The 16,743-nt window shown below is 43.0% G+C and overlaps 1 protein-coding gene across 2 annotated transcripts in view; it reads left to right on the forward strand.

Moving 5' to 3' along the window:
• The window catches only part of LOC124049027 (sarcoplasmic/endoplasmic reticulum calcium ATPase 2-like), a 50,038-nt gene that overhangs the window by 21,635 nt on the left and 11,660 nt on the right, over window positions 1-16,743 (forward strand). For both annotated transcript variants that reach the window (XM_046370314.1, XM_046370313.1), the window contains exons 6-9: window positions 6,934-7,014; window positions 10,184-10,269; window positions 10,588-10,885; window positions 11,007-11,173. In XM_046370314.1, the coding sequence (XP_046226270.1) occupies window positions 6,934-7,014; window positions 10,184-10,269; window positions 10,588-10,885; window positions 11,007-11,173 (632 nt within the window). The remainder of the gene's footprint in view (window positions 1-6,933; window positions 7,015-10,183; window positions 10,270-10,587; window positions 10,886-11,006; window positions 11,174-16,743) is intronic.

Consider the following 16,743-nt stretch of genomic DNA (forward strand, 5'->3'; position numbering starts at 1 on the left):
AGTTTCTTAAAATAGTCTGTCCCCAAAAAGTCTGTCAGCAATGGTATTGGCTGCCTCCAGGTGTCCTTTTGGGGTCATACCAGACTGCAACCACCATGGGGTCAGGAGTCTTTCTCTTCCTCTGAGGTTGTGGAAGGGGGAAGGGGTTAGGGAGATGGGTTGGCAACAGCTTGCTACCAACCCCTCAGGTACTAAAAACACAATGATGTTAACGTGGTTGGAGAGAATGACCTGAACATGAGCTGTGGCGCGTGCCAGAAACCTTAGTGCCTTCATCACCTCGTCAGCTGTGGCTTTCACTTGAACCGCCTGCCATCAACCCCCCGAGTGGGAGAGTGCAACCATGCATTCACACGGGACAGACGTGAGGAGGAACGAGAGCCGGAGCCTGGGCTAAGCAGCTGTCAAGACTAGGTTTAGCTTAGTGTTGCTGCTTACAGTGGCATTCTCAGGCACTCTGCAATAGGTTGCTTTCTATATATATTCCCTCATTCTCCTCCCTCGTTTTTCTATTCACCCACAGTTGGCTATGAGTAACAGGGATTCTGTGTTGTAAAATGTTGGAACATCGGCAGTAATTCATCTTTCACCACTCCTCCAAATACATTTTTTTCTTCCAACTGAGCTGACCACCACCACCTCCCACCTTGCCATGGCAATATCCCTGACCCCTTGGAGCAACAACATCCTGTATATAGGAGTCAAACAAGAATGGCCTTTCTCTTGGTCTCTGTGTGGCTGGCTCACTTTGGTCTGCATGTGTGACCCAGTTTTATGTGTGTGAGTTGGACCACCGCAGGCTCTGGTTTGTGGTCTTGTTGCCTTCTACATACAACATACCACCTCCATGGCAGTGCTGGCAAGGTGGTCCAAGGGGCATAGACAGGATCTAATGTTTACAAAGGGCACAATTTTATCAGATAAATCATTAGTGAACTTTACTTGCAATTTCCTTTCATGTGTTTAGGCTTTTGTCCTCAAGCGATCTGTTTAACTCTACCCCATCAGTCTTTCCCTCTTATTCTCATCTGGCTCTCTTCATCCTCCCTTTTCTGTTTTTCATTTTTTCTTTCTTCATTACACAACTGACACTAAGGGGCTGTCTGATTTTATTAGGTCATGGATGTAAGTTAACACAGCATGCTGTGCATCTCCAGCTCTTTGTTTTATGTACCTTGGGTTTGATGATGGCTCTTTTCTCTTTCCATTCATGAGAACAGCAGGTGGTTCCCTAGGGACTTTGACTGCTTGAAACTACCTGGAAACTTTGTGCCTACGTGCAACCTCGCCAAAGAGCTATAGGTGCTAAATCAAACCTGCCTGGCCACTGAGGAGTCATGGGCTTGCGAGTGGTGGTGCCACTACTCTCCTTAAGTAGGCGATAATAGGCAACACGAGGTCATTTTGACTTCTGCAATGGCCATGTAGCATTTACAGTGATATAGCAGAAGTCAGGGCATTCATACTTCTTGCGCATCGCAGAGCAGTGCAGAGTTGTTGTCAAGGAAGTGCGCTTGTGTTTCATACAGGATGTACTGTCCCCACCCACCATCAACAAATCAAAAATGCTGAGCTATACAGAGCCCCCCGCGTTGTTAAATTTGGGAGGCGCTTGGTGATGTATAGGTTTGATTTGGACTCTGCATGCCTCTGGAGGCTCCGCAATTGCATCACAACCTCCATATGGCGCCTCCAACCACATTTTCAGATCGTGCATAAATGGGCTTTTAGTCTAGGGCGCCCAATGGATGAGTTCACTGAGGTGTGCATGCATACGGTACCAGTCAAAAGTTTGGACACCTTCTCATTCCAGGGATTGTCTTTATTTTTACTATTTTCTACATTGTAGAATAATAGTGAAGGCATCAAAACTATGAAATGACACACATGGAATCATGTAGTAACCAATAAAGTACTAAACTAATCAAAATATTTGATAGATTCTTCAAAGCAGCCACTCTTTGCCTTGACAGCTTTGCACACTCTTGGCATTCTCTCAACCAGCTTCATGAGGAATGCTTTTCCAACAGTCTTGAAGGAGTTGCAACATATGTTGAGCACTTGTTGGCTCCTTTTCCTTAACTCTGCAGTCCAACTCATCCCAAACAATCTCAATTGGGTTGAGGTCGGGTGATTTGTGGAGGCCAGGTCATCTGATGCAGCACTCATCACTCTCCTTGGTTAAATAGCCCTCGCACAGCCTGGATGTGTGTTTTGGGTCATTGTCCTCTTAGAAAAACAAATAACATATCCACTAAGCGCAAACTAGATGGGATGGCGTATCGCTGCAAAATGCTATGGTAGCCGTGCTGGTTAAGTGTGCCTTGAATTCTAAATAAATCAGTGTCACCAGCAAAGCAAAGCACCCCCACACTCCTCTGCGTAACAAAGACACGGAGGTTGGAAAAAAATCTAAAATTTGGACTCCAGACCAAAGGACAGATTTCCACCGGTCTAGTGTTCATTGCTCGTGTTTCTTGGCCCAAGCAAGTCTCTTATTATTGGTGTCCTTTTAGTAGTGCTGTCTTTGCAGCAAATTGACAATGAAAGCCTGATTTCACGCAGTCTGCTCTGAACAGTTGATGTTGAGGTGTTTGTTACTTGAACTCTGAAGCCTTTTTTTGGGCTGCTATCTCAGGTGCAGTTATCTCAAATTAACTTATCCTCTGCAGAAGAGGTAACTCTGGGTCTTCATTTCTTGTGGCTGTCCTCATGAGAGCCAAAGCACTTATAGTTTTTGCGACTGCACTTGAAGAAACGTTCAACGTTCTTAAAAAGCTTCGTATTGACTGACCATGTCTTGAAGTAATAATGGACTGTCGTTTCTCTTATTTGAGCTATTTTTTACATATGGACTTGGTCTTTTACCAAATAGGGCGATCTTCTGTATCCCACCCGTATCTTGTCACAACAACTAATTGGCTCAAACGCATTAAGAATGAAAGGAATTCCACAAAATAACTTTTTAACAAAGCACACCTGTTAATTGAAATACATTCCAGGTGACAACCTCATGAAGCTGGTTGAGAGAATGCCAATAGTGTGCAAAGCTGTCATCAAGACAGTGTGGCTACTTTGAAGAATCTGACATTTGTATTTTAACACTTTTTTTGGTTACTAGATTCCATATGTGTTTATTTCATAGTTTTGATGTCTTCACTACTCTACAATGTAGAAAATAGTTGAAAAAATAAAAACCCTTGAATGAGTTGGTGTCCCGACTTTTGACTGTTCCTGTTCGACTAAAACAGCCTAACAACCAAACAATGACCAGTCGACTAATTGGGGTCAGCCCTAGACTAATGACACAAATAGGGCTGTGTCTTTCCTCAATAACTGTTTATCTATGGAGTTATTCATAAATGCCCTTAATTTCTTTCATTGAGCTTTGGTTTTTGGATTCACCATTGATGGCAACGATCCTGTCAAAAACATGCTGTTAGGCTACTTGATGATCAACTTGTCGAATGAAGGCCTATTCTTACAAGTGCTCTGCTCTCATTGTATTCAAAAGTAGGTTACCCTACTCCATGACCCTTTTGTGTATTGGGAACGTTGTTCGCTATTAGCTAGTTTTGTTTAGGGGCACTTTGACTGACTTCATAAATTAGTCCGCAGGGGGCTTGGGAAAACTTTTGTCATTGTATTTCTTTCGATCTACCCTCATCTCGCTCCATCCTTTCTCTCCTACCAATTCATCCTTCAATCTCCCATCGATTTTATCTGCACTGAACAAAAATATAAATGCAACATATAAAGTGTTTGTTTCCTGAGCTGAAATAAAAGATCCCAGAAATGTTTCCGTATACACAAGTTATTTCTCATTTGTTTACATCCTGTTAGTGAGTATTTCCCCCGTGCCAAGACGATTCATCCACCTGACAGGAGTGGCATATCAAGAAGCTGATTAAATGCATGAACATTACACAGGTGCACTTTGTGCTGGGGACAAAAGGCCACTAAAATGTGCAGTTGTCACACAACACAATGCCGCAGATGTCTCAAGTTGAGTGCAATTGATATGCTGACTGCAGGAATGTCCACCAGAGTTGTTGCTAGAGGATTTAATGTTAATTTCTCTACCAATTAGCAACCTCCAATGTTTTAGAGCAGCGTTTCCCAATCTTGCTCCTGGGATGTTTTTTTTTTTTGTGCTAGCACTACACAGCTGTTTCAAATAAGGGTATTCCACAGGCCACAATCAACAGCCTGGTCAACTCCGTGAGATGTCGCACTGCATGGGTCAAATGGTGGTCACACCAAATACTGACTGGTTGTCTGATCCACACCCTTACCTTCTTTTAAGTGATCTTTGACCAACCAATGCATATGTATTCCCAGACATGTCAAAACTATAGATTTGGACCTAATTACTTTTTCAATTGACTGATTTCCTTATGAACCGTAACGTTGGAAGATCTTTGAAGTTGCTGCATGTTGTGTATTATTTTTGTTCAGTATAGTTTGAAGCCTGGCGGGTGGCAATGAAGTTTTGACAGCCACCTAGGATGAAGATGATAGCGCTCCATTCAAAACTTTACAGCTGTTTGTACATTTTTAAGGCTGGGGTTTTATCAGAATGTTTATAGGGATGAAGCTAGAAATAGGTAGCTGCTCTTCAAGTGTTTTGTGTACTCCCTAGCCTCTTGTCCCTATGGTGGCTCTATAGTGAGTTTCTTGTGTATAGAGACAGTGCTGGCTAGGTGGCCTCCCCTGTTCCATGAGGGCCGTAGCAGAGACTCTTGCCCAGCAGTGTTCACATCTAAACCCCCCCGCTACTGCACTGTAGAACTGATCAAAATAGTTTTCCCATTTTTGGATATGCCTTTCGCAGGTCTCATGCAATTCGCCTGTCCCCCCCCCCCCCCCCTCCTCCTAGCACTGAGGAGGGCCAAGGGTCTGTTTACATGTCTGTCAGAACTCTGTCCTCTGGAGAAGGAATTTGTCAGGGGCTCTTGTTTGTACAGTAGGCCTTTTTGGTTGTCTGTCTATATAAAGTAGTTTATTCTGTAAAATTACATCAAAAGAACAAGCCCTTTTTAAATTCTGCTTTCTTAATCAACCTGCCTGAAGCAATTTATCAATATAATTTGGAATTCCTGTGTTCTTTCAGGCCGACAGTAGGATACGCTGATACCCTCTCAGCCATAGCTAATAAATGTGAAGAGCCTTTAATGAGCTCTTGTGACTGTCCCATTCAGTGGTGTGAAGAGTATTTTGGAATTTAAGTTTAACTTTTGTTTTACTGGCAATTACCAAAGCCCTGTGAATGGAAAGAATGACCTACCTTTTATTTTTGTCCCGCGCACTAGTTTAATGGAACATTAATATTGTTTTACATATCATTTTCTCTCTGCTGTTATCCAGTTGTATTTTTCAGGAGCCTACATTCTGCACATTTGAGTGAGCCTGTGTGTGTGTGTGTGTGGTGTGTGTGTGTGTGTGTGTGTGTGTGTCTGGAGAGTTGGACATGCCCTGTGAACAGCATTAGTTTTGACCCTCTTGCTCATGAAGGAACTAATTGAGTTTGATGAAGCTGTTCTGTCTTCAGAGGTTTGGACAGCATATTTCACTAACATTTTGAACATCTCATGACTCAATTATGCCTTCAAAATGCCCCGTCCTCATGCACCTTATGCCTAATTTGTTTTAGATGTTTTGTGCTTAATCTGTGAACTACAGGTTAGAATGTACCATTTACTGATGTTATCCTCCTTCAGTATAATCCACTCAACTCAGACCTGCTTTAGTTGTACTTAAAGGAAATGTTCACCCATGTTGAATGTTATATTGTTTTTGTGCGTCTGTGTGATCTATCGATTCCCTGGGTCATTTCATGGTTTAATGTGTATCTGAGTTATTGGCGTTCAAGCAGGCAGGAAGCCGGCCAGTATGACGTAGCACTGTGATAAAGTCGCTGTCACTACACAAAGTTTAATAGGAATATGACTTTTAGATAGCAAAACGTCTGTCATACATCTCAGATTAATGCAGGCAGGATGTCATAACTTGGAAGGGTGTCTTCTCTCGAATGAGCCATTCATCATATTTTTGCGATATTCCTAACCTCGTTAAATTAAATAACACATTTCTCGGAGGGTCAAGCACATTTTTTATTATTTGTCTGCCTCGTTGGTCCTGGGTGCATTGCAGTTGCCAGAGATATTATAGAAAGGAGATAGGAATCCAATGAATGAAGAAACGTACAACTCCCCACCCAGCAGACTGTCGACCAATCGGGTTCACGTTGTCATTCTGCGTCACGCGGTTGCTAAGCCATCGTCATGCAATCCCTTCTCAGTCAGTGTAAATGTCGAAACATGCCTGTTTTTCTAGAAAGTGGGTAATGTCAGGATTCCAAAGCTATACGATAATCCAGATAGCAAGTACATTTTCTCACACCTTGGAAAAGAGTTCCAATGTTGTACTCCTTGTTGATGCTCAAAATGCACTGTGCGGCCCTTTTTTTGTGTGACTAGCATGGGCAACGTTTCCCATCTCAAGTGTATCTGCTGTTGCGAATGTCAGACTCCACTATTTGAGGCAAATCGATCTGCAGGTTGAACATGGTGAGATTGTAGACTCCTAAATTGACAGTGCAGTTTGTTTTGGTGGTTTTTATCTATCTACTTTATATTCTGATATTGCCTTATGTATTATTGTGTGTTGCTTTGTTTGCTTGCTAGCACATAGAGAGCATCGCATTGCTTTTTGTAGTCGTAAGAGATGTCACAACAATTTTCCATGTTGCTACCAACTTTATAATGCCAAAATGAAACATTTGTTCACAGAAGTTAAATGTAATGTAATGTAAATGTAAGTTATCGTTTTCACATAAGTGTTATTTAACAATGTAAATGAAAAGAAATGTGTGTTTTAGGGTGTATTTTTCCTTTAATGGTCTCCCTCCATTTTGTTTGTTTTTCTCCACAGTTGGCGATAAAGTTCCTGCAGATATTCGACTCACCTCCATCAAATCCACAACCCTGAGGGTGGACCAGTCCATTCTGACAGGTGAGATCTAGGCTTTGGCCTTGTTTCTTATCAGTCCATGTATTTCTCATGTTATGCATGATACACTACATGACAGTATGTGGACACCTGTTTCTCGAACATCTCATTCCAGAATGATGGAAACTCTACTGGGAATGCATTTCACTAGATGCTGTAACATTGCTGCAGTTACTTGCTTACATTCAGCTGCAAGAGTGTTAGTGAGGTCTGGCACTGATATTGGGCGTTTAGGCCTGGCTCACAGTTGGCGTTCCAATTCATCCCAAAGGTGTTATATGAGGTTGTGGTCAGGGCTCTGTGCAGGGCAATCAAGTTCTTCCATACTGATTTCAACAAACCATTTCTTTATGGACCTCGCTTTGTGCACAGGGGCATTGGCATTCTGAAACCAGAAAGGCCTTCCCCAAACTGTTGCCACAAAGTTGGAAACACAGAATTGTCTAATGTCATTGTATGCTGTAGTGCGAAGATATCCCTTCACTGGAACTAAGTGGCCTAGCCCAAACCATGAAAAACAGCCCCAGACCATTATTCTTCCTCCACCAAACTTTACAGTTGGCACTATGCATGCCACTTCGCAGCTGAGCCGTTGTTGCTCCTAGACGTTTCCACTTCACAATAACAGCACTTTGTTCTGACGTTACCACGTTGAATGTCACAACTTTTCAGTAAGGCCATTCTCCTGACAATGTTTGTCTATGGAGATTGCTCTGTGCTCAGTTTTATACACCTGTCAACAATGCTGTGGCTGAAATACCCGAATCCACTAATTGGAAGGGGTGTCCTCTAGAGCTCGACCGATTAATCAGAATGGCCGATTTTCAGGTTTTCATAACAATCGGAAATCGGTATGTTTTGACGCCGATTAGGATTTTTTTACAATATTTTTTTACAACTTTATTTAACTGGGCAAGTCAGTTAAGAACACAATCTTATTTGTAAAGGGGCAGAATGACAGATTTTTACCTTGTCACCTCAGAGATTCAATCTTGCAACCTTACGGTTAACTAGTCCAACGCTCTAACCACCTGCCTCACGAGGAGCCTGCCTGTTACCCGAATGCAGTAGAAGCCAAGGTAAGTTGCCAGCTAGCATTAAACGTATCTTATAAAAAATAATAAATCATAATCACTTGTTATAACTACACATGGTTGATGATATTACTAGTTTATCTAGCGTGTCCTGCATTGCATATAATCAATGCGGTGCGCATTCGTGAAAAAGGACTGTCGTTGCGCCAACGTGTACCTAACCATAAACATCAATGCCTTTCTTAAAATCAATACACAGAAGTATATATTTTTAAACCTGCATATTTAGCTAAAAGAAATTCAGGTTAGCAGGCAATATTAACCAGGTGAAATTGTCACTTCTCTTGCGTTCATTGCACGCAGAGTCAGGGTGTTTGCAACAGTTTGGGCCGCCTGGCTCATTGCGAACTAATTTGCCAGAATGTTACGTAATTATGACATAACATTGAAGGTTGTGCAATGTAACAGCAATATTTAGACTTAGGGATGCCATCAGGTAGATAAAATACGGAACGGTTCTGTATTTCACTGAAAGAATAAATGTTTAGTTTTCGAAATGATTCGACCATATTAATGACCTAAGGCTCGTATTTGTATGTTATTATTAAGTCTATGATTTGATAGAGCAGTCTGACTGATCGATGGTAGGTACCAGCAGGCTCGCAAGCATTAATTCAAACAGCACTTTTGTGCGTTTCGCCAGCAGCTCTTCGCAATGCTTCAAGCATTGCGCTGTTTATGACTTCAAGGCTATGAAATCCCGAGATTAGGCTGCTATAACCGATGTGAAATGGCTAGCTAGTTAGCGGGGTGAGCGCTAATAGCGTTTCAAACGTCACTCGTTCTGAGACTTTGAGTGGATGTTCCCCTTGCTCTGCATGGGTAACGCTGCTTCGAGGGTGGCTGTTGTCGATGTCTTCCTGGTTCGAGCCCAGGTAGCGGCGAGGAGAGGGACAGAATCTATACTGTTACACTGGCAATACTAAAGTGCCTACACAACATCAATAGTCAAAGGTATATGAAATGCAAATGGTATAGAGAGAAATAGTCCTATAATTCCTATAATAACTACAACCTAAAACTTCTTACCTGGGAATATTGAAGTCTCATTTTAAAAGGAACCACCAGCTTTCATATGTTCTCATGTTCTGAGCAAGGAACTTAAAAGTTAAATGGCACATATTGGCACATTTTGCACCAAATTGAACATGTTTCATTATTTATTTGAGGCTAAATTGATATTATTTTATATTAAGTTAAAATAATGGTTCATTCAGTATTGTTGTAATTGTTTAATAATTGTAATAAATAAATACAAATCGGCCGATTTAATCGGTAGCGGCTTTTTTTGGTCGTCCAATAGTCTGTATCGGCGTTGAAAAATCATAATCGGTCGACCTAGTGTCTACATACTTTTGTATATAAAGTGTAGTTTTAAATGTTACTTGTCATTACTCCTGAGTCCATAAAAGCACCGCAAGAACACAATGTTACAGGGATTTACAATTTCAATCTTACTAAGCTTTGCTTTATTTTTGTATAACTTGTATGTAGTCGCCAGTGTTAGGTTATATGGGCTGATGAATGGGTTGAGTCACCACTTGAGAATGACCCTGAGACGGTCAGTGTGAGAACAAGAATTTCTGAATGACTCCGTGAACCTTTTATTCAAGATGAAGTCAGCGGTTCTTAATCAACACAGTATGGAGAGGGAGAACAACGATAGACTGACCGGGAGAGAGCGATATGGATGAGAGCGAAGAGCGTTACGAGATGAAGCAAGTCCTAAAACCCCTGTCTTGCTCCACTGCCTTAATTGGTAGAGTTTGGTATTTCTGCTGCTTTTCCCTACTGCCATTCATGGCTCTAATCTGTCAAAAACAGTCTCTCAGCCTATCAGAACAGTGCAGAGCTTGCTCAGCTGATTACCCACTAGACCTTGCATCCCCCTGCAGTGCAGACTGATGAGTGTGAAAGTCCCCTTGGATGCCGCATTTTGTAATTGGCAGCCCTGCTCAGTCAGCTGTGAAGTCAATCCACACCCATCTTCCCCAAAATGTCAACCCATCACCACTTTGCTCCGTGTAAGGGCTGCGTTGTTTGATCGTCCTCATCCGTCTCTTTCTCTCCTCCGGCAGGGGAGTCTGTCTCTGTGATCAAGCACACTGACCCGGTGCCTGACCCCCGGGCTGTCAACCAGGACAAGAAGAACATGCTCTTCTGTGTGAGTAACTAGAAAACCATTAAAGACCTCTCTCCCCTTCCCCTTGCATCTTCTATTGTCTCTTCAGTACATGATCCTCTTCCCTGTTTAGCCAACCCAATAATTATAATCTCCTTTTCTCCACTTATCATCTCCGTTACATGTTCCTCTCTGGGATTTTAATGTCAGGCCTCTTATCCTTAACCCCTAGTCTTCTTCTCCAGTTTTTTTTACTGTTCCTCCCCACTTGTTCAGTTGCCCAGTGTGTTTCAGGTTTCCCCTGTGTTTCCTCAGCAGTGTACACCTGTTGTCTCAACACCTCTCCTCTCTCCTCCACAGGGCACCAACATAGCAGCGGGTAAGGCAGTGGGTGTTGTGATGGCCACAGGCGTCAACACGGAGATTGGTAAGATTCGTGACGAGATGGCGTCCACGGAGCAGGAGCGTACGCCTCTGCAGCAGAAGCTGGATGAGTTCGGGGAGCAGCTGTCCAAGGTCATCTCCCTGATCTGCATTGCTGTGTGGCTCATCAACATTGGCCACTTCAGTGACCCCGTCCACGGAGGCTCCTGGATCCGTGGCGCTGTGTACTACTTCAAGATTGCTGTGGCCCTGGCCGTGGCCGCCATCCCAGAGGGTGAGTCACTAGGAGAGTGGGAGTGGGGGGGAAGCAGTCTATAATATATTGAAAGCAATACATTGGGCTCCAGCATAGTGAGTATGTCTAACCCCCTCTTATCGCCATCTCTTTTTACTAGGTCTGCCCGCTGTCATCACCACCTGTCTGGCTCTAGGAACCCGTCGCATGGCCAAGAAGAACGCCATCGTCCGCAGCCTGCCCTCTGTGGAGACCCTGGGCTGCACCTCCGTCATCTGCTCCGATAAGACCGGCACCCTCACCACCAACCAGATGTCTGTCTGCAGGGTGAGTCCCCGTCCCCAGAGCACCATGGGGATTTAGTAGGAATGGATGATGTTTAGTATTATGGTTACGTCCAATGCTCAGGGTATTAAAACTAACATTACCCTTGTAGTGAAAAATATTCTTACCTAAATCAATGATTCTATCTTTGTTTGTGTGCTACTGCTTGGAAACACGTTTACCATGGAGGATCCTGGGAAAGTGTCAAGTCCAGATATGAGACCCAGCCGCGGGGTCCAGCTGAGCCAAACAGAGCCTACATCAGCCTGTTCCACATTTAACATATTTAACCAGGTGGAGTTTTAGGGCTGTCTGAGCTCAACTTTATTAGCCTCTGCTAGTTTATGTAGCCACATACCTGCCTAAGGAGAAGGCTATATTCTTGCCAACCATGAACAATCCATTCCAGTGAGTACTTTGCCACTGATTTGGCAGCAGAACCCAACTGGCAATAAAGCAGTCTTGACAGCATCTACTGACAATGTGGATTTATCCACAGGGTATTGTAGAGGTTGATAGGCAAAGCAGTATAATGAATGATTCATTTACTTGCTATCATGGTTTAAATTAGATTGGGAAGTGATGGATATGAAATTGTTGTTCCCATATTTATTGAATTGCATCATATTAGATTGATTATATGCATCCGCCGAACACTTTATGCCAGGGGTAGGAGATTAGATTCAGCCATGAGTGGATGGTCGGGAGACAGGAATGTCAATTCTAATCATTTGTGCACTGCAAATTTGAAAATAACAATTTCATACCTTTATTAGTCCACCTGGCCATGCTGCTGCTCCAGTTTCAACTGGCCTGGGCCCTAGGACCATGTCCCAGGACTACCTGACATGAGGACTCCTTGCTGTCCCCAGTCCACCTGGCCATGCTCCTGCTCCAGTTTCAACTGTTCTGCCTTACTATTATTCAACCATGCTGGTCATTTATGAACATTTGAACATCTTGGCCACGTTCTGTTATAATCAGGACGGCACAGCCAGAAGAGGACTGGCCACCCCACATATGCTCTCTCTAATTCTCTCTTTCTTTCTCTCGGAGGACCTGAGCCCTAGGACCGTGCCCCAGGACTACCTGACATGATGGCTCCTTGCTGTCCCCAGTCCACCTGACTGTGCTGCTGCTCCAGTTTCAACTGTTCTGCCTTATTATTATTTGACCATGCTGGTCATTTATGAACATTTGAACATCTTGGTCATGTTCTGTTATAATCTCTACCCGGCACAGCCAGAAGAGGACTGGCCACCCCACATAGCCCGGTTCCTCTCTAGGTTTCTTCCTAGGTTTTGGCCTTTCTAGGGAGTTTTTCCTAGCCACCGTGCTTTTACACCTGCATTGTTTGCTGTTTGGGGTTTTAGGCTGGGTTTCTGTACAGCACTTTGAGATATCAGCTGATGTACGAAGGGCTATATAAATAAATTTGATTTGAATTTGATTTATTACATTGAGACACGATCACTTCTCTTCTTTTTCCCCCCATTGGAACAGACTTCCAAAACTGAACAAATGTTTAGAGGAGTTCCTGGTGATTTTAGTCAATTCAATTCAAGGGCTTTATTGGCATGGGAAACATGTGTTAACATTGCCAAAGCAAGTGAGGTAGACAACATACAAAGTGAATATATAAGGTGAAAAACAACAAAAATGAACAGTAAACATTACATATACAGAAGTTTCAAAACAGTAAAGACATTACACATGTCATATATATATATATATATATATAATGTACAAATAGTTAAAGGACACAAGATAAAATAAATAAGCATAAATATGGGTTGTATTTACAATGGTGTTTGTTCTTCACTGGTTGCCCTTTTCTCGTGGCAACAGGTCACAAATCTTGCTGCTGTGATGGCACACTGTGGAATTTCACCCAGTAGATATGGGAGTTTTTCAAAATTGGATTTGTTTTCGTATACTTTGTGGATCTGTGTGATCTGGGGGAAATATGTATCTCTAATATGGTCATACATTGGGCAGGAGGTTAGGAAGTGCAGCTCAGTTTCCACCTCATTTTGTGGGCAGTGAGCACATAGCCTGTCTTCTCTTGAGAGCCATGTCTGCCTACGGCGGCCTTTCTCAATAGCAAGGCTATGCTCACTGAGTCTGTACATAGTCAAAGCTTTCCTTAATTTTGGGTCAGTCACAGTGGTCAGGTATTCTGCCGCTGTGTACTCTCTGTGTAGGGCCAAATAGCATTCTAGTTTGCTCTGTTTTTTTGTTAATTCTTTCCAATGTGTTAAGTAATTATCTTTTTGTTTTCTCATGATTTGGTTGGGTCTAATTGTGCTGTTGTCCTGGGGCTCTGTAGGGTGTGTTTGTGTTTGTGAACAGAGCCCCAGGACCAGCTTGCTTAGGGGACTCTTCTCCAGGTTCATCTCTCTGTAGATGATGGCTTTGTTATGGAAGGTTTGTGAATCGCTTCCTTTTAGGTGGTTGTAGAATTTAATGGCTTTTTTCTGGATTTTGATAATTAGTGGATATCGGCCTAATTCTGCTCTGCATGCATTATTTGGTGTTTTACGTTGTACACGGAGGATATTTTTGCAGAATTCTGCGTGCAGAGTCTCAATTTGGTGTTTGTCCCATTTTGTGAAGTCTTGGTTGGTGAGCGGACCCCAGACCTCACAACCATAAAGGGCAATGGGCTCTATGACTGATTCAAGTATTTTTAGCCAAATCCTAATTGGTATGTTGAAATGTATGTTTCTTTTGATGGCATAGAATGCCCTTCTTGCCTTGTCTCTCAGATCGTTCACAGCTTTGTGGAAGTCTCCCCTCCCCCTCTTCACTGCCCTCAGATTGGTGCTGAGTGACACGCGGTCATCCATTTTTAAGGGGATGGGCAACAGGTGGTCTGCCTGTTACTGCTCCCCTGAATATGGACCATTATGCATTACCACTCCCAAGTCTCTTTCCCCCATGGTCTCTTCCACTGCATCACTCCTGTATCATTTCTATCTTCCTTTCTTCCTGCCTTCTCATACTATTCTCACATTTCATTCATTCTCTTCATTCTTCTCCCTCTCATCTCTCTTTCTCTCGTGTTGTTTTTGAGGGCCTCTGCTGAGAGGGTCTCTGCAGGCAAACGCAGCACAAGGCACTGCACGCACAACATTACACAATATACATCTCCACGCAACACTGCCCAGCATAATCAAAACAGCACAGCATAACATGGCAGCATGGTTCAGTTCTTGCAATAGAGGGGAGAGATTGGAAGCAGCATCGTGTTTAAAGATTTCAAAGAAATAGTTTTCCAATGCAAAACTTGCTGGCATATATATATATATATATATATATATACTTCTGAACTATTCCTGTACCAATACTGCAATATCAGAATCTGAAATTCGGATGCTGTTTAAGAAGCGTAGCTCTAAAAGCGTAGCTCTCTAGCCTGCTTGAGTAGAGGAATGTGTTTTTGGTAAAGCATCCCTGACGTCACAGCTCTTTGAAGTCTGTACTGTGCCGCAGGAGGGGAGAAGGGAAAGACGACACCAGTTCATACTTTCATTTGAATATTTCTCTCCATCTTGCCTTGCTTTGCAGAGCCGGCACCAGGAGATTAGTCTCACTCTTGTCTGTGGAGGCGGCTTGCTTGCCCTCTTATTCACTTTCTCTCACTCATATGCTCCCACTTTTTCTCAGGCTCTCCATCTCCCTTTATTTTTTAGTTTTCACGCCTCTAACCCTATCCCTGTCTGCTTCTTCTCTTTGGTCTCCTCTAACCCTATCCCTGTCTGCTTCTTCTCTTTGGTCTCCTCTAACCCTATCCCTGTCTGCTTCTTCTCTTTGGTCTCCTCTAACCCTATCCCTGTCTGCTTCTTCTCTTTGGTCTCCTCTAACCCTATCCCTGTCTGCTTCTTCTCTCCGGTCTCCTCTAACCCTATCCCGGTCTACTTCTTCTCTTTGGTCTCCTCTAACCCTATCCCTGTCTGCTGCTTCTCTCCGGTCTCCTCTAACCCTATCCCTGTCTGCTGCTTCTCTCCGGTCTCCACTAACCCTATCCCTGTCTGCTGCTTCTCTCCGGTCTCCTCTAACCCTATCCCTGTCTGCTGCTTCTCTCCGGTCTCCTCTAACCCTATCCCTGTCTGCTGCTTCTCTCCGGTCTCCTCTAACCCTATCCCTGTCTGCTGCTTCTCTCCGGTCTCCTCTAACCCTATCCCTGTCTGCTGCTTCTCTCCGGTCTCCTCTAACCCTATCCCTGTCTGCTGCTTCTCTCCGGTCTCCTCTAACCCTATCCCTGTTCGTTATGGAGAAATAATATTCTCCCGCTCTTCTGTCACATCCACACATTCATCCCAGCATTGATATGCATTAATACCTTTGTCTAGAATACATCTCCAGGAGATCCACAGCCACCAGTTGTAAAGTGTGCTTAATCCTTAGTGTTTTTGTTCCCAGGTACAGTAGCAATTATTTCATTAATTTGCCTAAGTAAAGCTGGTATGGTTTATCAGTGCTCTATTGGTATTGTAGTTGTCTGATGTGCTGCACCCTACTTGGTAGGCTGTGCTTCTACTGCATGTAGATCAGTGGGCTCCAATCAAATGTTATTGGCTACATGTGACAAATACAACCAGTATAGACTTTACAGTGAAATGCTTGCTTATGAGCCCGTTCACAAAAATGCAGATAATAACTAAGAAATATTTGCTAAATAGAAAAGGAGATAACACAATAAAAAACATATATATTTTGGGTGGCAGGTAGCCTAGTAGAGTTTTCTTTATATTAACTATTTTCTACATCGTAGAATAATCGTGAAGACATCAACTATGAAATAACACAAGGAATCATGTAGTAACTAAAAAAGTGTTAAACAAATCTAAATATATTAGGCTGGGTTTCTGTGTAGCACTTTGACATTGGCTTATGTAAAACGGGCTTTATAAATACATTTGATTTTGTTTAACTTTTTTGGTTACTAATTGATTCAATATGTGTTAATTCATAGTTTTGATGTCTTCACTATTCTACAATGTAGAAAATAGTACAAATATTGAAAAAACTTGAAGGTGTAAATGTCAATTTGACTGGTACTGTACATGTAGTTAGCGGTAAAAGTAACTAGTAAATCAGGATGTATAATAACCAGAGTCGCAGCAGGGTATGTGAAGTGTCAGTGTATTTTGTGAGTGTGTGGTTAGTCAAGTGAGTGTGCATAGAGCCAGTGCATTAGGATAAATAAATGATAAAGGAGGTCAGTGTAAATAGTCAGGGTAGCTATTTTACTAACTGTTCGGCAGCCTTATGGCATGGGGGTAGAAGTTGTTCAGCAGCCTTATGGCATGGGGGTAGAAGTTGTTCAGCAGCCTTATGGCATGGGGGTAGAAGTTGTTCAGCAGCCTTATGGCATGGGGGTAGAAGTTGTTCAGCAGCCTTATGGCATGGGGGTAGAAGTTGTTCAGCAGCCTTATGGCATGGGGGTAGAAGTTGTTCAGGAGCCTTATGGCATGGGGGTAGAAGTTGTTCAGCAGCCTTATGGCATGGGGGTAGAAGTTGTTCAGCAGCCTTATGGCATGGGGGTAGAAGTTGTTCAGCAGCCTTAT

This window comes from Oncorhynchus gorbuscha, linkage group LG11 (genome assembly GCF_021184085.1).
Source record: "Oncorhynchus gorbuscha isolate QuinsamMale2020 ecotype Even-year linkage group LG11, OgorEven_v1.0, whole genome shotgun sequence".
NCBI lineage: Eukaryota > Metazoa > Chordata > Actinopteri > Salmoniformes > Salmonidae > Oncorhynchus > Oncorhynchus gorbuscha.